Source organism: Phyllobates terribilis, unplaced genomic scaffold (genome assembly GCF_046119375.1).
Source record: "Phyllobates terribilis strain yellow unplaced genomic scaffold, ASM4611937v1 Scaffold_12__6_contigs__length_324123572, whole genome shotgun sequence".
NCBI classification, from domain to species: domain Eukaryota; kingdom Metazoa; phylum Chordata; class Amphibia; order Anura; family Dendrobatidae; genus Phyllobates; species Phyllobates terribilis.
In genome coordinates, this window is record NW_027362772.1 from 94,551,906 (window position 1) to 94,579,784 (window position 27,879).

A 27,879-nucleotide genomic window follows, 5' to 3' on the forward strand; every position below is an offset into this window, starting at 1 on the left:
GCAGTATTATAGTAGTTATATTCTTGTAGATAGGGGCAGTATTATAGTAGATATATTCTTGTACATAGTGGGCAGTATTATAGTAGTTATATTCTTGTACATAGGGGACAGTATTATAGTAGTTCTATTCTTGTATATAGGAGGCTGTATTATAGTAGTTATATTCTTGTACATAGGAGCAGTATTATAGTACTTATATTCTTGTACATAGGAGCAGTGTTATAGTAGTTATATTCTTGTACATAGGGAGCAGTATTATAGTAGTTATATTCTTGTACATAGGGGGCAGTATTATAGTAGTTATATTCTTGTATATAGGGGGCAGTATTATAGTAGTTATATTCTTGCACATAGGAGCATTATTATAGTAGTGATATTCTTGTACATAGGAGCAGTTTTATAGTAGTTATATTCTTGTACATAGGGGCAGTATTATAGTAGTTATTCTTGTATATAGGAGCAGTATTATAGTAGTTATATTCTTGTACATAGGGGCAGTATTATAGCAGTTATTTTCTTGTACATAGGAGCAGTATTATAGTAGTTATATTCTTGTACATAGGGGGCAGTATTATAGTAGTTATATTCTTGTACATAGGGAGCAGTATTATAGCAGTTATATTCTTGTACATAGGGGGCAGTATTATAGTAGTTATATTCTTGTACATAGGGAGCAGTATTATAGTAGTTATATTCTTGTACATAGGAGCAGTATTATAGTAGTTATATTCTTGTACACAGGAACAGTATTATAGTAGTTATATTCCTGTACATAAGAGCAGTATTATAGTAGTTATATTATTATACATAGGGGGCAGTATTATAGTAGTTATATTCTTGTACATAGGGGACAGTATTATAGTAGTTATATTCTTGTACATAGGAGCAGTATTATAGTAGTTATATTATTATACATAGGGGGCAGTATTATAGTAGCTATATTCTTGTACATAGGGGGCAGTAATATAGTAGTTATATTCTTGTATATAGGGGGCAGTAATATAGTAGTTATATTCTTGTACATAGAAGCAGTATTATAGTAGTTATATTCTTGTACATAGGGGGCAGCATTATAGTAGTTATATTCTTGTACATAGGGGCAGTATTATAGTAGTTATATTCTTGTACATAGGGGGCAGTATTATAGTAGTTATATTCTTGTACATAGGAGCAGTATTATAGCAGTTATATTCTTGTACATAGGGGGCAGTATTATAGTAGTTATATTCTTGTACATAGGAGCAGTATTATAGTAGTTATATTCTTGTACATAGGAGCAGTATTATAGTAGTGATATTCTTGTACATAGGGGCAGTATTATAGTAGTTATATTCTTGTACATAGGGAGCAGTATTATAGTAGTTATATTCTTGTACATAGGAGCAGTATTATATTAGTTATATTCCTGTACATAAGAGCAGTATTATAGTAGTTATATTATTATACATAGGGAGCAGTATTTTAGTAGTTATATTCTTGTACATAGGGGCAGTATTATAGTAGTTATATTCTTATACATAGAGGGCAGTATTATAGTAGTTATATTCTTGTACATAGGGGCAGTATTATAGTAGTTATATTCTTGTACATAGGGGACAGTATTATAGTAGTTATATTCTAGTACATAGGGGGCAGTATTATAGTAGTCATATTCTTGTACATAGGAGCAGTATTATAGTAGTTATATTCTTGTACATAGGGGCAGTATTATAGTAGTTATATTCTTGTACGTAGGGGCAGAATTATAGTAGTTATATTCTTGTACATAGGAGCAGTATTATAGTAGTTATATTCCTGTAAATAAGAGCAGTATTATAGTAGTTATATTATTATACATAGGGGGCAGTATTATAGTAGTTATATTCTTGTACATAGGGGGCAGTATTTTAGTAGTTATATTCTTGTACATAGGAGCAGTATTATAGTAGTTATATTCCTGTACATAAGAGCAGTGTTATAGTAGTTATATTATTATACATAGGGGGCAGTATTATAGTAGTTATATTCTTGTACAAAGGGGGCAGTATTATAGTAGTTATATTCTTGTACATAGGGAGCAGTATTATAGTAGTTATATTCTTGTACATAAGGGCAGTATTATAGTAGTTATATTCTTGTACATAGGAGCAGTATTATAGTAGTTATATTCTTGTACATAGGGAGCAGTATTATAGTAGTTATATTCTTCTACATAGGAGCAGTATTATAGTAGTTATATTCCTGTACATAAGAGCAGTATTATAGTAGTTATATTATTATACATAGGGGGCAGTATTTTAGTAGTTATATTCTTGTACATAGGGGCAGTATTATAGTAGTTATATTCTTATACATAGAGGGCAGTATTATAGTAGTTATATTCTTGTACATAGGGGCAGTATTATAGTAGTTATATTCTTGTACATAGGGGACAGTATTATAGTAGTTATATTCTTGTACATAGGGGGCAGTATTATAGTAGTTATATTCTTGTACATAGGAGCAGTATTATAGTAGTTATATTCTTGTACATAGGGGCAGTATTATAGTAGTTATATTCTTGTACATAGGGGCAGTATTATAGTAGTTATATTCTTGTACATAGGAGCAGTATTATAGTAGTTATATTCCTGTACATAAGAGCAGTATTATAGTAGTTATATTATTATACATAGGGGGCAGTATTATAGTAGTTATATTCTTGTACATAGGGGGCAGTATTATAGTAGTTATATTCTTGTACATAGGAGCAGTATTATAGTAGTTATATTCCTGTACATAAGAGCAGTGTTATAGTAGTTATATTATTATACATAGGGGGCAGTATTATAGTAGTTATATTCTTGTACATAGGGGGCAGTATTATAGTAGTTATATTCTTGTACATAGGGAGCAGTATTATAGTAGTTATATTCTTGTACATAAGGGCAGTATTATAGTAGTTATATTCTTGTACATAGTAGCAGTATTATAGTAGTTATATTCTTCTATATAGGAGCAGTATTATAGTAGTTATATTCTTGTACATAGGAGGCAGTATTATAGTAGTTATATTCTTGTACATAGGGGGCAGTATTATAGTAGTTATATTCTTGTACATAGGGGACAATATTATAGTAGTTCTAATCTTTTATATAGGAGGCTGTATTATAGTAGTTATATTCTTGTACATACGGGCAGTATTATAGTAGTTATATTCTTGTATATAGGGGGCAGTATTATAGTAGTTATATTCTTGTACATAGGAGCAGTGTTATAGTAGTTATATTCTTGTACATAGGGGCAGTATTATAGTAGTTATATTCTTGTACATAGGGGCAGTATTATAGTAGTTATATTCTTATACATAGGGGGCAGTATTATAGTAGTTATATTCTTGTATATAGGGGGCAGTATTATAGTAGTTCTAATCTTTTATATAGGAGGCTGTATTATAGTAGTTATATTCTTGTACATAGGGGGCAGTATTATAGAAGTTATATTCTTGTATATAGGGGGCAGTATTATAGTAGTTATATTCTTGTACATAGGAGCAGTGTTATAGTAGTTATATTCTTGTACATAGGGGCAGTATTATAGTAGTTATATTCTTGTACATAGGGGCAGTATTATAGTAGTTATATTCTTGTACATAGGAGCAGTGTTATAGTAGTTATATTCTTGTACATAGGGAGCAGTATTATAGTAGTTATATTCTTGTACATAGGGGGCAGTATTATAGTAGTTATATTCTTGTATATAGGGGGCAGTATTATAGTAGTTATATTCTTGTACATAGGAGCAGTATTATAGTAGTTATATTCTTGTACATAGGAGCAGTGTTATAGTAGTTATATGCTTGTACATAGGGAGCAGTATTATAGTAGTTATATTCTTGTACATAGGGGGCAGTATTATAGTAGTTATATTCTTGTACATAGGAGCAGTATTATAGTAGTTATATTCTTGTACATAGGGGCAGTATTATAGTAGTTATATTCTTGTACATAGGGGGCAGTATTATAGTAGTTATATTCTTGTACATAGGGGGCAGTATTATAGTAGTTATATTCTTGTACATAGGAGCAGTATTATAGTAGTTATATTCTTGAACATAGGGGGCAGTATTATAGTAGTTATATTCTTGTACATAGGAGCAGTATTATAGTAGTTATATTCTTGAACATAGGGGGCAGTATTATAGTAGTTATATTCTTGTACATAGGAGCAGTATTATAGTAGTTATATTCTTGTACATAGGGGGCAGTATTATAGTAGTTATATTCTTGGATATATGAGCAGTATTATAGTAGTTATATTCTTGTACATAGGGACAGTATTATAGTAGTTATATTCTTGTACATAGGAGCAGTATTATAGTAGTTATATTCTTGTACATAGGGGACAATATTATAGTAGTTCTATTCTCGTATATAGGAGGCTGTATTATAGTAGTTTTATTCTTGTACATAGGAGCAGTATTATAGTAGTTATATTCTTGTACATAGGAGCAGTGTTATAGTAGTTATATTCTTGTACATAGGGAGCAGTATTATAGTAGTTATATTCTTGTACATAGGGGGCAGTATTATAGTAGTTATATTCTTGTATATAGGGGGCAGTATTATAGTAGTTATATTCTTGTACATAGGAGCAGTATTATAGTAGTTATATTCTTGTACATAGGAGCAGTGTTATAGTAGTTATATGCTTGTACATAGGGAGCAGTATTATAGTAGTTATATTCTTGTACATAGGGGGCAGTATTATAGTAGTTATATTCTTGTACATAGGAGCAGTATTATAGTAGTTATATTCTTGTACATAGGGGCAGTATTATAGTAGTTATATTCTTGTACATAGGGGGCAGTATTATAGTAGTTATATTCTTGTACATAGGAGGCAGTATTATAGTAGTTATATTCTTGTACATAGGAGCAGTATTATAGTAGTTATATTCTTGAACATAGGGGGCAGTATTATAGTAGTTATATTCTTGTACATAGGAGCAGTATTATAGTAGTTATATTCTTGTACATAGGAGCAGTGTTATAGTAGTTATATTCTTGTACATAGGGAGCAGTATTATAGTAGTTATATTCTTGTACATAGGGGGCAGTATTATAGTAGTTATATTCTTGTATATAGGGGGCAGTATTATAGTAGTTATATTCTTGTACATAGGAGCAGTATTATAGTAGTTATATTCTTGTACATAGGAGCAGTGTTATAGTAGTTATATGCTTGTACATAGGGAGCAGTATTATAGTAGTTATATTGTTGTACATAGGGGGCAGTATTATAGTAGTTATATTCTTGTACATAGGAGCAGTATTATAGTAGTTATATTCTTGTACATAGGGGCAGTATTATAGTAGTTATATTCTTGTACATAGGGGGCAGTATTATAGTAGTTATATTCTTGTACATAGGGGCAGTATTATAGTAGTTATATTCTTGTACATAGGAGCAGTATTATAGTAGTTATATTCTTGAACATAGGGGGCAGTATTATAGTAGTTATATTCTTGTACATAGGAGCAGTATTATAGTAGTTATATTCTTGAACATAGGGGGCAGTATTATAGTAGTTATATTCTTGTACATAGGAGCAGTATTATAGTAGTTATATTCTTGTACATAGGGGGCAGTATTATAGTAGTTATATTCTTGGATATATGAGCAGTATTATAGTAGTTATATTCTTGTACATAGGGACAGTATTATAGTAGTTATATTCTTGTACATAGGAGCAGTATTACAGTAGTTATATTCTTGTACCTAGGGGGCAGTATTATAGTAGTTATATTCTTGTACATAGGGGTCAGTATTATAGTAGTTATATTCTTGTACATAGGAGCAGTATTATAGTAGTTATATTCTTGAACATAGGGGGCAGTATTATAGTAGTTATATTCTTGTACATAAGAGCAGTATTATAGTAGTTATATTATTATACATAGGGGGCAGTATTTTAGTAGTTATATTCTTGTACATAGGGGCAGTATTATAGTAGTTATATTCTTATACGTAGAGGGCAGTATTATAGTAGTTATATTCTTGTACATAGGGGCAGTATTATAGTAGTTATATTCTTGTACATAGGGGACAGTATTATAGTAGTTATATTCTTGTACATAGGGGGCAGTATTATAGTAGTTATATTCTTGTACATAGGAGCAGTATTATAGTAGTTATATTCTTGTACATAGGGGCAGTATTATAGTAGTTATATTCTTGTACATAGGGGCAGTATTATAGTAGTTATATTCTTGTACATAGGAGCAGTATTATAGCAGTTATATTCCTGTACATAAGAGCAGTATTATAGTAGTTATATTATTATACATAGGGGGCAGTATTATAGTAGTTATATTCTTGTACATAGGGGGCAGTATTATAGTAGTTATATTCTTGTACATAGGAGCAGTATTATAGTAGTTATATTCCTGTACATAAGAGCAGTGATATAGTAGTTATATTATTATACATAGGGGGCAGTATTATAGCAGTTATATTCTTGTACATAGGGGGCAGTATTATAGTAGTTATATTCTTGTACATAGGGAGCAGTATTATAGTAGTTATATTCTTGTACATAAGGGCAGTATTATAGTAGTTATATTCTTGTACATAGGAGCAGTATTATAGTAGTTATATTCTTGTATATAGGAGCAGTATTATAGTAGTTATATTCTTGTACATAGGAGGCAGTATTATAGTAGTTATATTCTTGTACATAGGGGGCAGTATTATAGTAGTTATATTCTTGTACATAGGGGACAGTATTATAGTAGTTATATTCTTGTACATAGGAGCAGTATTATAGTAGTTATATTCTTGTACATAGGAGCAGTGTTATAGTAGTTATATTCTTGTACATAGGGAGCAGTATTATAGTAGTTATATTCTTGTACATAGGGGGCAGTATTATAGTAGTTATATTCTTGTATATAGGGGGCAGTATTATAGTAGTTATATTCTTGTACATAGGGAACAGTATTATAGTAGTTATATTCTTGTACATAGGAGCAGTATTATAGTAGTTATATTCTTGTACATAGGAGCAGTATTATAGCAGTTATATTCCTGTACATAAGAGCAGTATTATAGTAGTTATATTATTATACATAGGGGGCAGTATTATAGTAGTTATATTCTTGTACATAGGGGACAGTATTAAAGTAGTTATATTCTTGTACATAGGGGACAGTATTATAGTAGTTATATTCTTGTACATAGGGGCAATATTATAGTAGTTATATTCTTGTACATAGGGGCAGTATTATAGTAGTTATATTCCTGTACATAAGAGCAGTATTATAGTAGTTATATTATTATACATAGGGGGCAGTATTATAGTAGTTATATTCTTGTACATAGGGGACAGTATTATAGTAGTTATATTCCTGTACATAAGAGCAGTATTATAGTAGTTATATTCTTGTACATAGGGGCAGTATTATAGTAGTTATATTCTTGTACATAGGAGCAGTATTATAGTAATTATATTCTTGTACATAGGGGCAGTATTATAGTAGTTATATTCTTGTACATAGAAGCAGTATTATAGTAGTTATATTCTTGTACATAGGGGCAGTATTATAGTAGTTATATTCCTGTACATAAGAGCAGTATTATAGTAGTTATATTCTTGTACATAGGGGCAGAATTATAGTAGTTATATTCTTGTACATAGGAGCAGTATTATAGTAGTTATATTCTTGTACATAGGGTGCAGTATTATAGTAGTTATATTCTCGTACATAGGGGCAGTATTATAGTAGTTATATTCTTGTATATAGGGGCAGTATTATAGTAGTTATATTCTTGTACATAGGGGGCAGTATTATAGCAGTTATATTCTTGTACATAGGGGGCAGTATTATTGTAGATATATTCTTACACATAGGAGCAGTATTATAGTAGTTATATTCTTGTACATAGGAGGCAGTATTATAGTAGTTATATTCTTGTACATAGGGGCAGTATTATAGTAGTTATATTCTTGTACATAGGAGCAGTATTATAGTAGTTACATTCTTGTACATAGGGGCAGTATTATAGTAGTTATATTCTTGTACATAGAGCAGTATTATAGTAGATATATTATTATATCAAGAGGGCAGTATTATAGTAGTTATATTCTTGTACATAGGGGCAGTATTATAGTAGTTATATTCTTGTACATAGGGGGCAGTATTATAGTAGTTATATTCTTGTACATAGGAGCAGTATTATAGTAGATGTATTATTATATCAAGAGGCCAGTATTTTAGTAGTTATATTCTTGTACATAGGGGGCAGTATTATAGTAGTTATATTCTTGTACATAGGGGGCAGTATTATAGTAGTTATATTCTTGTACATAGGAGGCAGTATTATAGTAATTATATTCTTGTACATAGGGAGCTGTATTATAGAAGTTATATTCTTGTACATAAGGGCAGTATTATAGTAGTTATATTCTTGTATATAGGAGCAGTATTATAGTAGTTATATTCTTGTACATAGGGAGCAGTATTATAGTAGTTATATTCTTGTACATAGGGGGCAGTATTGTAGTAGTTATATTCTTGTACATAGGGGCAGTATTATAGTAGTTATATTCTTGTACATAGGGGGCAGTATTATAGTAGTTATATTCTTGTACATAGGGAGCAGTATTATAGTAGTTATATTCTTGTACATAAGGGCAGTATTATAGTAGTTATATTCTTGTACATAGGAGCAGTATTATAGTAGTTATATTCTTGTATATAGGAGCAGCATTAAAGTAGTTAAATTCTTGTACAAAGGAGGCAGTATTATAGTAGTTATATTCTTGTACATAGGGGGCAGTATTATAGTAGTTCTATTCTTGTATATAGGAGGCTGTATTATAGTAGTTATATTCTTTTACATAGGGAGCAGTATTATAGTAGTTATATTCTTGTACATAGGAGCAGTATTATAGTAGTTATATTCTTGTACATAGGAGCAGTGTTATAGTAGTTATATTCTTGTACATAGGGAGCAGTATTATAGTAGTTATATTCTTGTACATAGGGGGCAGTATTATAGTAGTTATATTCTTGTATATAGGGGGCAGTATTATAGTAGTTATATTCTTGTACATAGGAGCAGTATTATAGTAGTTATTTTCTTGTACATAGGGGGCAGTATTATAGTAGTTATATTCTTGTACATAGGGGGCAGTATTTTAGTAGTTATATTCTTGTACATAGGAGCAGTATTATAGTAGTTATATTCTTGTACATAGGGGCAGTATTATAGTAGTTATATTCTTGTACATAGGGGGCAGTATTATAGTAGTTATATTCTTGTACATAGTGAGCAGTATTATAGTAGTTATATTCTTGTACATAGGAGCAGTATTATAGTAGTTATATTCTTGTACATAGGGGCAGTATTATAGTAGTTATATTCTTGTACATAGGGGCAGTATTATAGTAGTTATATTCTTGTACATAGGGGGCAGTATTATAGTAGTTATATTCTTGTACATAGGAGCAGTATTATAGTAGTTATATTCTTGTACATAGGGGGCAGTATTATAGTAGTTATATTCTTGTACATAGGAGCAGTATTATAGTAGTTATATTCTTGTACATAGGGGGCAGTATTATAGTAGTTATATTCTTGGATATATGAGCAGTATTATAGTCGTTATATTCTTGTACATAGGGGCAGTATTAAAGTAGTTATATTCTTGTACAAAGGAGCAGTATTACAGTAGTTATATTCTTGTACATAGGGGGCAGTATTATAGTAGTTATATTCTTGTACATAGGGGGCAGTATTATAGTAGTTATATTCTTGTACATAGGAGCAGTATTATAGTAGTTATATTCTTGTACATAGGGGCAGTATTATAGTAGTTATATTCTTGTACATAGGGGGCAGTATTATTGTAGTTATATTCTTGTACATAGGAGCAGTATTATAGTAGTTATATTCTTGTACATAGGGGGCAGTATTATAGTAGTTATATTCTTGTACATAGGGGGCAGTATTATAGTAGTTATATTCTTGTACATAGGGGCAGTATTATAGTAGTTAAATTCTTGTACATAGGAGCAGTATTATAGTAGTTATATTCTTGTATATAGGAGCAGTATTACAGTAGTTATATTCTTGAACATAGGGGCAGTATTATAGTAGTTATATTCTTGTACATAGGGGGCAGTATTATAGTAGTTATTCTTGTACATAGGAGCAGTATTATAGTAGTTATATTCTTGTACATAGGGGCAGTATTACAGTAGTTATATTCTTGCACACAGGGAGCAGTATTATAGTAGTTATATTCTTGTACATAGGGTCAGTATTATAGTAGTTATATTCTTGTACATAGAAGCAGTATTATAGTAGTTATATTCTTGTACATAGGGGGCAGTATTATAGTAGTTATATTCTTGTACACAGGGGCAGTATTATAGTGGTTATATTCTTGTACATAGGTGGCAGTATTATAGTAGTTATATTCTTGTACATAGGGGGCAGTATTATAGTAGTTATATTCTTGTATATAGGGGCAGTATTATTGTAGTTATATTCTTGTACATAGGAGCAGTATTATAGTAGTTATATTCTTGTACATAGGGGCAGTATTATAGTAGTTATATTCTTGTACATAGGGGGCAGTATTATAGTAGTTATATTCTTGTACATAGGGAGCAGTATTATAGTAGTTATATTCTTGTACATAGGGGGCAGTATTATAGCAGTTATATTCTTGTACATAGGGGCAGTATTATAGTAGTTATATTCTTGTACATAGGAGCAGTATTATAGTAGTTATATTCTTGTACATAGGGGGCAGTATTATAGTAGTTATATTCTTGTATATAGGGGCAGTATTATTGTAGTTATATTCTTGTACATAGGAGCAGTATTATAGTGGTTATATTCTTGTACATAGGTGGCAGGATTATAGTAGTTACATTCTTGTACATAGGGGCAGTATTATAGTGGTTATATTCTTGTACATAGGGGCAGTATTATAGTAGTTATATTCTTGTACATAGGGGGCAGTATTATAGTAGTTATATTCTTGTACATAGGGGGCAGTATTATAGTAGTTATATTCTTGTACATAGGGGACAGTATTAAAGTAGTTATATTCTTGTACATAGGGAGCAGTATTATAATAGTTATATTCTTGTACATAGGAGCAGTATTATAGTAGTTATATTCTTGTACATAGAAGCAGTATTATAGTAGTTATATTCTTGTACATAGGGGGCAGTATTATAGTAGTTATATTCTTGTATATAGGGGCAGTATTATTGTAGTTATATTCTTGTACATAGGAGCAGTATTATAGTGGTTATTTTCTTGTACATAGGGGCGGTATTATAGTAGTTATATTCTTGTACATAGGGAGCAGTATTATAGTAGTTATATTCTTTTACATAGGAGCAGTATTGTAGTAGTTATTTTCTTGTACATAGGGAGCAGTATTATAGAAGTAATATTCTTGTATATAGGAGCAGTATTATAGTAGTTATATTCTTATATATAGGGGGCAGTATTGTAGTAGTTATATTCTTGTACATAGGGGCAGTATTATAGTAGTTATATTCTTGTACATAGGGGGCAGTATTATAGTAGTTATATTCTTGTACACAGTGGCAGTATTATAGTAGTTATATTCTTGTACATAGGAGCAGTATTATAGTAGTTTTATTCTTGTACATAGGGGCAGTATTATAGTGGTTATATTCTTGTATACAGGGGCAGTATAATCGTAGTTATATTCTTGTACATAGGGGCAGTATTATAGTAGTTATATTCTTGTACATAGGGGCAGTATTATAGTAGTTATATTCTTGTACATAGGTGGCAGTATTATAGTAGTTATATTCTTGTACATAGGGGCAGTATTATAGTAGTTATATTCTTGTACATAGGAGCAGTATTATAGTAGTTATATTCTTGTACATAGGGGGCAGTATTATAGTAGTTATATTCTTGTATATAGGGGCAGTATTATTGTAGTTATATTCTTGTACATAGGAGCAGTATTATAGTGGTTATATTCTTGTACATAGGTGGCAGGATTATAGTAGTTACATTCTTGTACATAGGGGCAGTATTATAGTGGTTATATTCTTGTACATAGGGGCAGTATTATAGTAGTTATATTCTTGTACATAGGGGGCAGTATTATAGTAGTTATATTCTTGTACATAGGGGGCAGTATTATAGTAGTTATATTCTTGTACATAGGGGACAGTATTAAAGTAGTTATATTCTTGTACATAGGGAGCAGTATTATAATAGTTATATTCTTGTACATAGGAGCAGTATTATAGTAGTTATATTCTTGTACATAGAAGCAGTATTATAGTAGTTATATTCTTGTACATAGGGGGCAGTATTATAGTAGTTATATTCTTGTATATAGGGGCAGTATTATTGTAGTTATATTCTTCTACATAGGAGCAGTATTATAGTGGTTATATTCTTGTACATAGGGGCGGTATTATAGTAGTTATATTCTTGTACATAGGGGGCAGTGTTATAGTAGTTATATTCTTGTATATAGGGGCAGTATTATTGTAGTTATATTCTTGTACATAGGAGCAGTATTATAGTAGTTATATTCTTGTACATAGGAGCAGTATTATAGTAGTTATATTCCTGTACATAGGAGCAGTATTATAGTAGTTATATTCTTGTACATAGGAGCAGTATTATAGTAGTTATATTCTTGTACATAGCAGTATTATAGTAGTTATATTCTTGTACATAGGGGGCAGTATTATAGTAGTTATATTCTTGTACATAGGGGGCAGTATTATAGTAGTTATATTCTTGTACATAGGGGCAGTATTATAGTAGTTATATTCTTGTACACAGGGGCAGTATTATAGTAGTTATATTCTTGTACATAGGGGGCAGTATTATAGTAGTTATATTCTTGTACATAGGGGGTAGTATTATAGTAGTTATATTCTTGTACATAGGAGCAGTATTATAGTAGTTATATTCTTGTACATAGGAGCAGTATTATAGTAGTTATATTCTTGTACATAGGGGGCAGTATTATAGTAGTTATATTCTTGTACATAGCAGCAGTATTAAAGTAGTTATATTCTTGTACATAGGGGCAGTATTATAGTAGTTATATTCTTGTACATAGGAGCAGTATTATAGTAGTTATATTCTTGTACATAGGAGCAGTATTATAGTAGTTATATTCTTGTACATAGGGGCAGTATTATAGTAGTTATATTCTTGTACATAGGGGGCAGTATTATAGTAGTTATATTCTTGTACATAGGGGCAGTATTATAGTAGTTATATTCTTGTACATAGGAGCAGTATTATAGTAGTTATATTCTTGTACATAGGGGCAGTATTATAGTAGTTATATTCTTGTACATAGGGGGCAGTATTATAGTAGTTATATTCTTGTACATAGGGGCAGTATTATAGTAGTTATATTCTTGTACATAGGGGCATTATTATAGTAGTTATATTCTTGTACATAGGAGCAGTATTATAGTCGTTATATTCTTGTACATAGAAGCAGTATTATAGTAGTTATATTCTTGTACATAGGAGCAGTATTATAGTAGTTATATTCTTGTACATAGCAGTATTATAGTAGTTATATTCTTGTACATAGGGGGCAGTATTATAGTAGTTATATTCTTGTACATAGGGGGCAGTATTATAGTAGTTATATTCTTGTACATAGGGGCAGTATTATAGTAGTTATATTCTTGTACACAGGGGCAGTATTATAGTAGTTATATTCTTGTACATAGGGGGCAGTATTATAGTAGTTATATTCTTGTACATAGGGGGTAGTATTATAGTAGTTATATTCTTGTACATAGGAGCAGTATTATAGTAGTTATATTCTTGTACATAGGAGCAGTATTATAGTAGTTATATTCTTGTACATAGGGGGCAGTATTATAGTAGTTATATTCTTGTACATAGGAGCAGTATTAAAGTAGTTATATTCTTGTACATAGGGGCAGTATTATAGTAGTTATATTCTTGTACATAGGAGCAGTATTATAGTAGTTATATTCTTGTACATAGGAGCAGTATTATAGTAGTTATATTCTTGTACATAGGGGCAGTATTATAGTAGTTATATTCTTGTACATAGGGGGCAGTATTATAGTAGTTATATTCTTGTACATAGGGGCAGTATTATAGTAGTTATATTCTTGTACAAAGGAGCAGTATTACAGTAGTTATATTCTTGTACATAGGGGCAGTATTATAGTAGTTATATTCTTGTACATAGGGGGCAGTATTATAGTAGTTATATTCTTGTACATAGGGGCAGTATTATAGTAGTTATATTCTTGTACATAGGGGCATTATTATAGTAGTTATATTCTTGTACATAGGAGCAGTATTATAGTAGTTATATTCTTGTACATAGGAGCAGTATTATAGTAGTTATATTCTTGTACATAGGGGCAGTATTATAGTAGTTATATTCTTGTACATAGGAGCAGTATTATAGTAGTTATATTCTTGTACATAGCAGCAGTATTATAGTAGTTATATTCTTGTACATAGGGGCAGTATTATAATAGTTATATTCTTGTACATAGGAGCAGTATTATAGTAGTTATATTCTTGTACATAGCAGCAGTATTATAGTAGTTATATTCTTGTACATAGGAGCAGTATTATAGTAGTTATATTCTTGTACATAGGAGCAGTATTATAGTAGTTATATTCTTGCACATAGGGGCAGTATTATAGTAGATATATTCTTGTACATAGGGAGCAGTATTATAGTAGTTATATTCTTGTACATAGCAGCAGTATTATAGTAGTTATATTCTTGTACATAGGAGCAGTTTTATAGTAGTTATATTCTTGTACATATGGGACAGTATTATAGTAGTTATATTCTTGTACATAGCAGCAGTATTATAGTAGTTATATTCTTGTACATAGGAGCAGTATTATAGTAGTTATATTCTTGTACATATTGGACAGTATTATAGTAGTTATATTCTTGTACATAGGAGCAGTATTATAGTAGTTATATTCTTGTACATAGGAGCAGTATTATAGTAGTTATATTCTTGTACATAGGAGCAGTTTTATAGTAGTTATATTCTTGTACATAGGGGGCAGTATTATAGTAGTTATATTCTTGTACATAGCAGCAGTATTATAGTAGTTATATTCTTGTACATAGGAGCAGTATTATAGTAGTTATATTCTTGTACATAGGAGCAGTTTTATAGTAGTTATATTCTTGTACATAGGGGGCAGTATTATAGTAGTTATATTCTTGTACATAGGGGGCAGTATTATAGTAGTTATATTCTTGTACATAGGAGCAGTAATATAGTAGTTATATTCTTGTACATAGGGGCAGTATTATAGTAGATATATTCTTGTACATATGGGCAGTATTATAGTACTTATATTCTTGTACACAGGGGCAGTATTATAGTAGTTATATTCTTGTACATAGGGGGCAGTATTATAGTAGTTATATTCTTGTACATAGGACATTGGGGGTAGTATTATAGTAGTTATATTCTTGTACATAGGGGGTAGTATTATAGTAGTTATAATCTTGTACATAGGGGGCAGTATTATAGTAGTTATATTCTTGTACATACGGGCAGTATTATAGTAGTTTTATTCTTGTACATAGGGGCAGTATTACAGTAGTTATATTCTTGCACACATGGAGCAGTATTATAGTAGTTATATTCCTGTACATAGGGGGCAGTATTATAGTAGTTATATTCTTGTACATAGGGAGCAGTATTATAGTAGTTATATTCTTGTACATAGGAGCAGTATTATAGTAGTTATACTCTTCTACATAGGAGCAGTATTATAATAGTTATATTCTTGTACATATGAGGCAGTATTATAGTAGTTATATTCTTGTACATAGGGAGCAGTATTATAGTAGTTATATCCTTGTACATAGAGGGCAGTATTATAGTAGTTATTCTTGTACATAGGAGCAGTATTATAGTAGTTATATTCTTGTACATAGGGGCATTATTATATTAGTTATATTCTTGTACATAGGGGGCAGTATTATAGTAGTTATTCTTGTACATAGGAGCAGTATTATAGTAGTTATATTCTTGTACATAGGAGCAGTATTATAGTAGTTACATTCTTGTACATAGGGACAGTATTATAGTAGTTATATTCTTGTACATAGGGGGCAGTATTATAGTAGTTATTCTTGTACATAGGAGCAGTATTATAGTAGTTATATTCTTGTACATAGGGGCAGTATTACAGTAGTTATATTCTTGCACACAGGGAGCAGTATTATAGTAGTTATATTCTTGTACATAGGGGGCAGTATTATAGTAGTTATATTCTTGTACATAGGAGCAGTATTATAGTAGTTATATTCTTGTACATAGGAGCAGTATTATAGTAGTTATATTCTTGTACATAGGGGCAGTATTATAGTAGTTATATTCTTGTACATAGGAGCAGTATTATAGTAGTTATATTCTTGTACATAGGGGCAGTATTATAGTAGTTATATTCTTGTACATAGGGGGCAGTATTATAGTAGTTATATTCTTGTACATAGGAGCAGTATTATAGTAGTTATATTCTTGTACATAGGGGCAATATTATAGTAGTTATATTCTTGTACATAGGGGGCAGTATTATAGTAGTTATATTCTTGTACATAGGAGCAGTATTATAGTAGTTATATTCTTGTATATAGAAGCAGCATTACAGTAGTTATATTCTTGTACATAGGAGCAGTATTATAGTAGTTATATTCTTGTACATAGGGGCAGTATTATAGTGGTTATATTCTTGTACATAGGAGCAGTATTATAGTAGTTATATTCTTGTACATAGGAGCAGTATTATAGTAGTTATATTCTTGTACATAGGAGCAGTATTATAGTAGTTATATTCTTGTACATAGGGGGCAGTATTATAGTAGTTATATTCTTGTACATAGGAGCAGTATTATAGTAGTTATATTCTTGTATATAGAAGCAGCATTACAGTAGTTATATTCTTGTACATAGGAGCAGTATTATAGTAGTTATATTCTTGTACATAGGAGCAGTATTATAGTAGTTATATTCTTGTACATAGGGGGCAGTATTATAGTAGTTATATTCTTGTACATAGGAGCAGTATTATAGTAGTTATATTCTTGTACATAGGAGCAGTATTATAGTAGTTATATTCTTGTACATAGGGGCAGTATTATAGTAGTTATATTCTTGTACATAGGAGCAGTATTATAGTAGTTATATTCTTGTACATAGGGGCAGTATTATAGTAGTTATATTCTTGTACATAGGGGGCAGTATTATAGTAGTTATATTCTTGTACATAGGAGCAGTATTATAGTAGTTATATTCTTGTACATAGGAGCAGTATTATAGTAGTTATATTCTTGTACATAGGGGCAGTATTATAGTAGTTATATTCTTGTACATAGGGGGCAGTATTATAGTAGTTATATTCTTGTACATAGGAGCAGTATTATAGTAGTTATATTCTTGTATATAGAAGCAGCATTACAGTAGTTATATTCTTGTACATAGGAGCAGTATTATAGTAGTTATATTCTTGTACATAGGGGCAGTATTATAGTGGTTATATTCTTGTATACAGGGGCAGTATAATCGTAGTTATATTCTTGTACACAGGGGCAGTATTATAGTAGTTATATTCTTGTACATAGGAGCAGTATTATAGTAGTTATATTCTTGTACACAGGGGCAGTATTATAGTAGTTATATTCTTGTACATAGGGAGCAGTATTATAGTAGTTATATTCTTGTACACAGGGGCAGTATTATAGTAGTTATATTCTTGTACATAGGGAGCAGTATTATAGTAGTTATATTCTTGTACATAGGGGCAGTATTATAGTAGTTATATTCTTGTACATAGGGGCAGTATTATAGTAGTTATATTCTTGTACATAGGAGCAGTATTATAGTAGTTATATTCTTGTACATAGGGGCAGTATTATAGTGGTTATATTCTTGTACATAGGGGGCAGTATTATAGTAGTTATATTCTTGTACATAGGGGGCAGTATTATAGTGGTTATATTCTTGTATACAGGGGCAGTATAATCGTAGTTATATTCTTGTATGTACCGGTATTCCTCAAAAATCTGGATGTAACAGTGTTGTATGTTCCTAATTAATGAAAGAAGTAACCACCACTCACTGATCCCCCCTTGATGAGCCGCTGACAGCCCGCTCCGCACCTTCTCACTCCCCGTTTCTTCTATCTGGCGTCTCTGGTTTGGGTTTTTTCTGCAGACTTGATATCAGCCACATTGAGATTCTCTACCTGCTTCCGTCGGCAGCGACATCACATTATATTCCATTTCCTCAAGAAGCGATCCGAAGGGAATTGTCATTTCATTTAGTCCAAAACGCGTCAGTGTCCGGGCGTCCGCCGAGAAAAATTACAGCCGGATTAAACGGAGATAAATAAAAAGTGGCCGAAAGTAATCGGCGTCTCAATATCAGGACGCCATTTCTGCGCCATTATTTATGAGGCATCAGTATATAATAGAACATTATACGTCGTCTTCGGGTCCTGAACTTCATCCCTGCTCCCGGGAGTCTGAATTTAATGTAAAAAAAAAAAATCTGTAGCAAAAAGTTTGAGTTTAGGAGACAGTTTACACAGGCTGGAAATGTTGCAGATATTTTCTGTTTGCAAAAAGGAAAGCTGAAGCCGATCAGAGCTGTCAATCAGCACAAAAGGAGGCGGAGACATGCAAAACCAATAGGCGGAGCGGTGCACGGAGCCTCTTGACCACACCCAGGGTGCACCTAACACGCTAATTAGCATATTTGATTAAACTTCAGTTTCTGCAGAATGGAGGCAGGGATGAGAACACCATTCCCATGGGGTTATATATATACTTTGCTGACAGTTTGGATTGCAGAATCCCTTTCAATAAGCAGAATGTCTTGTAAGGTGGAAAGAGCAAAGATGTATTGAGGGTCGAGAAATAAAGATCTGCAACAAAATTTTAGTTGTGGAAATTTTGCTGTGAATTAGTAGCAAATCCGCAGCTAAATCTACAGGCGCAGATACTCCCAATAGTCTGCAGCTCCCGTAATGACACAGAAGCCATCACAATGGACGGTTCCAGCGGTGTCATGTAGACAGGGACCGGGGATGAGACAAGGAATGGGGATGAGACAAGGAACGGGGATGAGACAAGGAACGGGGATGAGACAAGGAACGGGGATGAGACAAGGACCGGGGATGAGACAAGGACCGGGGATGAGACAAGGAACGGGGATGAGACAAGGAACGGGGATGAGACAAGGAACGAGGATGAGACAAGGAACGAGGATGAGACAAGGAACGAGGATGAGACAAGGAACGAGGATGAGACAAGGACCGGGGATGAGACAAGGACCGGGGATGAGACAAGGACCGGGGATGAGACAAGGACCGGGGATGAGACAAGGAACGGGGATGAGACAAGGAACGGGGATGAGACAAGGATCGGGGATGAGACAAGGACCGGGGATGAGACAAGGACCGGGGATGAGACAGGTACCGGGGATGAGACAGAGACCGGGGATGAGACAGGGACCGGTGATGAGACAGGGACCGGGGGTGAGACAAGGAACAGGGATGAGACAAGGAACGGGGATGAGACAAGGAACAGGGATGAGATAGGGACCGGGGATGAGACAGAGACCGGGGATGAGACAGCGACCGGGGATGAGACAGCGACCGGGGATGAGACAAGGACCGGGGATGAGACAAGGACCGGGGATGAGACAAGGACCGGGGATGAGACAAGGACCGGGGATGAGACAAGGACCGGGGATGAGACAAGGACCGGGGATGAGACAGGGACCGGGGATAAGACAGGGACCGGGGATGAGACAAGGAACGGGGATGAGACAAGGACCGGGGATGAGACAAGGACCGGGGATGAGACAAGGACCGGGGATGAGACAAGGACCGGGGATGAGACAAGGACCGGGGATGAGACAAGGACCGGGGATGAGACAAGGACCGGGGATGAGACAGGGACCGGGGATGAGACAGAGACCGAGGATGAGACAGGGAACGGGGATGAGACAGGGACCAGGGATGAGACAGGGACCGGGGATGAGACAGGGACCGGGGATGAGACAGGGACCGGTGATGAGACAGGGACCGGTGATGAGACAGGGACCGGGGGTGAGACAGGGACCGGGGATGAGACAGGGAACGGGGATGAGACAAGGAACGGGGATGAGACAAGGAACGGGGATGAGACAGGGAACGGGGATGAGACAAGGAACGGGGATGAGACAAGGAACGGGGATGAGACAGGGACCGGGGATGAGACAGAGACCGGGGATGAGACAGGGAACGGGGATGAGACAGCGACCGGGGATGAGACAGGGACCGGGGATGAGACAGGGACCGGGGATGAGACAGAGACCGGTGATGAGACAGGGACCGGTGATGAGACAGGGACCGGGGTTGAGACAGGGACCGGGGATGAGACAGGGACCGGGGATGAGACAGGGACCGGGGATGATACAGGGACCGGTGATACAGGGACCGGTGATGAGACAGGGACCGGGGTTGAGACAGAGACCGGGGATGAGACAGAGACCGGGGATGAGATAAGGAACGGGGATGAGACAAGGAACGGGGATGAGACAAGGAACAGGGATGAGACAGGGACTGGGGAGGGGACAGGGACCAGGGAGGGACCGGACAGGGACCGGGGATGAGACAGAGAATGGTGAGGGGACAGGGACCAGGGATGAGACAGGGACCAGGAATGGGACAGGGACCAGGAATGAGACAAGGAACGAGGATGAGACAGGGACCGGGGATGAGACAGGGACCGGGGATTAGACAGGGACCGGGGATTAGACAGGGACAGGGGATGAGACAGAGACCAGGGACGAGACAGGGACCAGGGAGGGGACAGGGACCAGGGAAGAGACAGGGACCAGGGACCAGGGATGAGACAGGGACCAGGGATGAGACAGGGACCAGGGATGGGACAGAGACCAGGGATGGGACAGGGACCAGGGATGAGACAGGGACCGGGGATGAGACAGGGACAGGGGATGAGACAGAGACCAGGGACGAGACCGGGACCAGGGAAGAGACAGGGACCGGGGATGAGACAGGGACCAGGGATGAGACAGGAACCAGGGATGGGACAGGGACCAGGGATGGGACAGGAACCAGGGATGAGACAGGGACCAGGGATGAGACAGGGACCAGGGATGGGACAGGGACCAGGGATGGGACCAGGGATGGGACAGGGACCAGGGATGAGACAGGGACCAGGGATGGGACAGGGACCAGGGATGAGACAGGGACCAGGGATGAGACAGGGACCAGGGATGGGACAGGGACCAGGGATGGGACAGGGACCAGGGATGGGGCAGGGACCAGGGAGGGGACAGGGACCAGGGAAGAGACAGGGACCGGGGATGAGACAGGGACCAGGGATGAGACAGGGACCAGGGATGGGACAGGGACCAGGGATGGGACAGGGACCAGGGATGAGACAGGGACCAGGGATGAGTGAGCACTCAAGGAAAATAGGGATTTTGCTGCAAAATATCTGTATCAAATCCAACCTGTCTGAACTTACCCTTACAGTATTGGATTTCTGCTTTGACAAACTCATGTGGGATTTATCACAGGCAAATCTGATACGTGTGAACTTCGCCTTAGCCTCTGACCAATCGGTGGTTGTGAGGTGTCCACTCGTTACCCCGTTATGTGGGCGCTCGCCCCGTACAGACATTCCCTGGGTCGTGCTTGATATGCAGAGGTGACAATCTGTATCTCTATCTGTAGCATCAGGTTGCAGGTAATGGAGTCGGCTTTTGATGCGCCCGGGAGCCGCCGGTGACGCCATTTCTGCCTTATTCCATTTTTCTCACTACCATTTAATGTGATTTTTTTTCTAATTTATATTTGATGCCGCAGCTTTGCAGATATGTCAATCTCCACGGGCTCAGATCTGAGGTTTGGTGTAAGAAAAATGAATTTTAAAAGAAGAGTATTGACTTTTATCAGAGATGGCGGCGGCGAGAAGACGATACTGTGGGGAGTGAAGAAATGTAGCAGGAGGAATGTGCATAAGTGTTTAATGCAGGAGCGGAGGCTCATCATCAGGACTCTCAACATCAGGACTCTCATCAGGATTCACATCAGAACTCTCATCAGGATTCACATCAGGACTCTCATCATCAGCACTCTCATCATCAGCACTCTCATCATCAGGACAATCATCATCAGCACTCTCATCATCAGGACTCTCAACATCAGGACTCTCATCGTCAGCACTCTCATCATCAGGACTGTCATCATCAGCACTCTCATCATCAGGACAATCATCATCAGCACTCTCATCATCAGGACTCTCAACATCAGGACTCTCATCGTCAGCACTCTCATCTTCAGGACTCTCATCTTCAGGACTCTCATCTTCAGGACTCTCATCTTCAGGACTCTCACCGTCAGCACTCTCACCGTCAGCACCCTCACTGTCAGCACTCTCACCGTCAGCACTCTCACCGTCAGCACTCTCACCGTCAGCACTCTCATCGTCAGCACTCTCACCGTCAGCACCCTCACTGTCAGCACTCTCACTGTCAGCACTCTCATTGTCAGCACACTCATCGTCAGCACTGTCACCGTCAGCACTCTCACCGTCAGCACTCTCATCGTCAGCACTCTCATCGTCAGCACTCTCACCGTCAGCACTCTCACCGTCAGCACTCTCACCATCAGCACTCTCACCGTCAGCACTCTCACCATCAGCACTCTCACCGTCAGCACTCTCACCGTCAGCACTCTCACCGTCAGCACTCTCACCGTCTCCTCTGGAGCGTCGGACACAGCAGAGGTGGCCATGTTGTGCTCCGGTGATGCCGCCAATTTATAGGGAAAGAAGAAACATTTACTGTATTTTATATGCAGACACCAAATATCAACGTGTGGAACCAACGATATAGAAATCCCGGGAAAATTATAAAGCAATTCACTGAAGAACTGTAGAGCTGAAGTTGTATCAGGTCTTATACTCTAGTCACATCCAGAGCTGCATTTACCTGACTCTATCAGAGCTCAGAGAGTAGCCATGTCACGGTGCACACAGGCCCGGATGTGACGCCTCGGTGATGGGGTGATGTCGGCGATGTAGGAGTAATACGGTTTTCAGCCATGTGCACTTTGTACTTTATTATTTGCCCCTTTGGTTCAGACGGTTGCGGTTCTGTTGGATGAAACTGCTTGTAGTTTATTTCTTGCCGCAAAATCTGCTTTGTGCGTTTTGTAACTTTTCATGAGAATAATATAAAATAATATCATATAATTGATCTTAATATTGATTTTTATAATCATCTTGTCCTGTGTTATTGTTTGCGGTTCAGTAGTGAACTGTCTGCTGAGCTGTGTATCTAATCCCATCCTGTGTGATACTGACTGCTGAGCCGTGTATCTAATCCTATCCTGTGTGATACGTCTGCTGAGCCGTGTATCTAATCCTCTCCTGTGTGATACTGTCTGCTGAGCCGTGTATCTAATCCTCTCCTGTGTGATACTGTCTGCTGAGCCGTGTATCTAATCCTCTCCTGTGTGATACTGTCTGCTGAGCCGTGTATCTAATCCTCTCCTGTGTGATACTGTCTGCTGAGCCGTGTATCTAATCCTATGCTGTGTGATACTGTCTGCTGAGCCGTGTATCTAATCCTATCCTGTGTGATACTGTCTGCTGAGCCGTGTATCTAATCCTATCCTGTGTGATACTGACTGCTGAGACGTGTATCTAATCCTATCCTGTGTGATACTGTCTGCTGAGCCGTGTATCTAATCCTCTCCTGTGTGATACTGTCTGCTGAGCTGTGTATCTAATCCTATCCTGTGTGATACTGTCTGCTGAGCTGTGTATCTAATCCTATCCTGTGTGATACTGTCAGCTGAGCCGTGTATCTAATCCTATCCTGTGTGATACTGTCTGCTGAGCCGTGTATCTAACCCTATCCTGTGTGATACTGTCAGCTGAGCCGTGTATCTAATCCTATCCTGTGTGATACTGTCTGCTGAGCCGTGTATCTAATCCTCTCCTGTGTGATACTGTCTGCTGAGCTGTGTATCTAATCCTATCCTGTGTGATACTGTCTGCTGAGCCGTGTATCTAATCCTATCCTGTGTGATACTGACTGCTGAGCCGTGTATCTAATCCTATCCTGTGTGATACTGTCAGCTGAGCCGTGTATCTAATCCTATCCTGTGTGATACTGTCTGCTGAACCGTGTATCTAATCCTATCCTGTGTGATACTGTCTGCTGAGCTCTGTATCTAATCCCATCCTGTGTGATACAGTCTGCTGAGCTCTGTATCTAATCCCATCCTGTGTATCACAGCTTCTCCATTCTTGCACATATCCTTGATCTTGGAGTCTCCCGGTGATATTTGCACTCAGATAAACACTTTGATCCTTCGATAATAACGAGCGGTTGAGTCTCCTGCAGACCTGATCATCATCATCATCATCATTTCCAGTGCCTGGGGATGAGCCGCCCTCGTGGGATAATGCCCCAGGACCCTGGGATCGGCCGGACATTAATAGACGCAGATGACACAAGAGCAGAAGATAATAATCCTAGTAATGTAATCGGTACAATCATCTCCATGACATAAATCATCCAGATAATACATACAACAAAAGTGAGAACCGGGCCGATAACATGTCGCTATATTACACCACCACTAGGGGGCAGAGCTGACAACCTGTCACACAGGGTATACGGGCTGGTGTCAGCAGTATAGATGATGAGCTGGGACTGTAGTATAAGGCGGGATTTGTTTTTGGTAACAATGTATTCCAGATATAAATGAAGTAACGGCATTATATACTTTGAGAAGTCGGCAGAACTTCAGTCTTTTCCTTCCACCCCAAGTCTCATGTCTCCTCCTCGACCTCTGGCGGTGACATACGGCTCTCGGCCAGTCATTTCCCGCCTGGATGCAGTATCGGGACTCTACAAGTCTCGTTGTCTTTATTTTTAGATCTAATATAAAGAGAAAATCAATAGGATTGAGGATTGTCCTTCACTAGAAGACGTTTTCATCTCGCAGGAGGAGAACGAGTCCAAAATCAAGAGAATCACGACTTGATACTCTGTGGCGAGATGTTTATGCCACCATTGTCTAGTGCTTGTTGTGTGAATGTTACAATGTTTTACTGATCTTTGTCAATAAGAATTTGGAGACAATTTATCAAAAATGTACTTGTTTCCAATAATCGCTCATTCGTTGGGTTGAAAGATCTTTTGGTTCCTTAAAAGATCATCATTTTCAATGAGCAATGAGATCAGATCCATTAGTGATCACCTGCCTGTGTGAACGAGGTGTTAACCACCGATCAGCAAACAAGTAGCCCCGATCATCGGTTGTTTAGTGCTGCAAGTCACATGGTGTAAACCACAATAAGAGTGGAGACATCCATTACAGTAGAGTTGACCATGAAGCAAACGGAAAAGAGAAAAGCCACCATGTGGAAGGAGGACAGTGTGAGAAGGGCTGGATGATGGAGGAGGACAATGTGAGAAGGGCTGGATGATGGAGGAGGACAATGTGAGAAGAGATGGATGATGGAGGAGGACAATGTGAGAAGGGTTGGATGATGGAGGAGGACAATGTGAGAAGGGCTGGATGATGGAGGAGGACAATGTGAGAAGGGCTGGATGATGGAGGAGGACAATGTGAGAAGGGCTGGATGATGGAGGGGGACAATGTGAGAAGGGCTGGATGATGGAGGAGGACAATGTGAGAAGAGATGGATGATGGAGGAGGACAATGTGAGAAGAGATGGATGATGGAAGAGGACAATGTGAGAAGGGCTGGATGATGTAGGAGGACAAAGTGAGAAGGGCAGGATGACGGAGGAGGACAATATGAGAAGGGCTGGATGACGGAGGAGGACAATGTGAGAAGGGCTGGATGATGGAGGAGGACAATGTGAGAAGGGCTGGATGATGGAGGAGGACAATGTGAGAAGGGCTGGATGATGGAGGAGGACAATGTGAGAAGGGCTGGATGATGGAGGAGGAAAATGTGAGAAGGGCTGGATGATGGAGGGGGACAATGTGAGAAGGGCTGGATGATGGAGGGGGACAATGTGAGAAGGGCTGGATGATGGAGGAGGACAATGTGAAAGGGGCTGGATGATGGAGGAGGTGTCACGCTGTCTCTGTATACTGGAGGAGGGGGGCCTAAGCTGACCTTAAGCTGGGGCCCTGACTAATCCCTCTACCTGGAGGTACTGTTAAAGGTACAGAGGTCCAGGCCACCAGCGTAACCCCTACCTCCTGAGGATCCCTGCACCTAAGTAATCTAGTCCTGAGAAGGACCCCGATGACAACAAAAGGGGACAAGTAATAATATGCCCACACACAGTACTTAGACGAACGAGACAGTACAAGGGAAAAACCAAAACCACCTTGCATACAAAAACTACACAACTACAACAGAGGGAACACCAACGGGAAAGGAGATAAATGATAAAGCGAGGAAGGGAAAAAACACTCCAAATACACTTATCTCAGAAACTCCAAATACCACGATCCGCTCTGTTAGTCTGCATGAAATGCTTTCACCGACACTTCCCAAACAGACCAGCAGGCATTTGAAGGAGTCTCACTACAGCAGCATTGATTGCAGCTGGGCGAGGCTGGACCTCGTCTAGCACAGAGAGAGAGAGAATTAACTCCCTCACTGCCGAAAAACACAAAGCACCAAAAAGTCAGCTGCGAGAAGTCAGGCTGTGTAATCGTGACGATCTTCGTGGCGACACACCCGTGACAGTACCCCCCCTTCTACGAGGGGCCTCCGGACCCTCAGGGCCAGGTTTATCTGGGTGAGTCGTGTGGAAGGCCCGAACTAATCGGTCTGCGTTAATATCCGACGCAGGAACCCACATCCTCTCCTCAGGACCATACCCTTTCCAATGAACCAGGTACTGAAGGGACCGGCGATTAAAGCGTGAATCGATGACCCTCGATACCTGGAACTCCAAGTTACCCTTGACCACCACTGGAGGGGGAGGTAAAGGTGACGGTACCACCGGCGCCACATACCTCTTAAGCAACGATCTGTGGAACACGTTGTGAATTTTAAACGTAGGGGGGAGGTCAAGACGGAATGCCACCGGATTAATAATAGAACTGATTCTGTACGGCCCGATGAACCTGGGACCCAGTTTCCAGGAGGGAACCTTAAGTTTTATATTCCTGGTAGACAACCATACCCGATCGTTCACACTTAGGTCTGGACCAGACACTCTCCTCCTATCAGCCATACGTTTGTATCGGTTCCCCATAGTATTCAGATTCTTCAGCACCCCTCTCCATACTGAAGCGAGTGATGAGGAAAATCGTTCCTCCTCAGGAACCCCCGAAGAGCCCCCCCTACTGAAAGTACAAAACTGGGGGTGAAAACCATATGCCCCAAAAAACGGGGACTTACCAGTGGACTCGCTCCGCCTATTATTAAGAGCAAACTCTGCTAGAGGTAAGAAAGAAGCCCAGTCCTCCTGGTTCTCTGACACAAAACACCGGAGATATGTCTCCAAGCTCTGGTTCATACGTTCCGTCTGACCATTGGTCTGAGGATGAAAAGCCGATGAGAATGACAAATGCATCCCCCGCCGTGCACAAAACGCCTTCCAGAACTTGGACACAAACTGAGACCCCCAATCAGACACCACATCGGAGGGTACCCCGTGAAGCCTCACAATCTCCCCAATGAACACCTGCGCAAGAGTTTTAGCATTAGGGAGAGCCGGAAGAGCGATAAAATGTGCCATCTTGCTGAACCTGTCCACTACAACGAGTATGACCGTTTTACCCGAAGACGGAGGGAGGTCCGTAATAAAGTCCATAGACA

General features: G+C 37.7%; 2 protein-coding genes across 2 annotated transcripts in view; one reads left to right on the forward strand and one right to left on the reverse strand.

Moving 5' to 3' along the window:
* Window positions 1-23,238, forward strand: part of KLHDC7A (kelch domain containing 7A) — a 105,459-nt gene extending 82,221 nt beyond the window's left edge. The window contains exon 2 of the mRNA XM_073656171.1: window positions 21,916-23,238. The gene's annotated coding sequence lies outside the window, so the exon portion shown is untranslated. The remainder of the gene's footprint in view (window positions 1-21,915) is intronic.
* LOC141171713 (uncharacterized) lies at window positions 21,942-22,870 on the reverse strand (the record flags this gene model as incomplete). The annotated part of the gene is made up of 1 exon (XM_073655363.1): window positions 21,942-22,870. A coding segment is annotated over one exon (795 nt), but the record flags the coding sequence as incomplete, so codon positions are not given.
* Window positions 23,239-27,879: the final 4,641 nt, after the last annotated feature.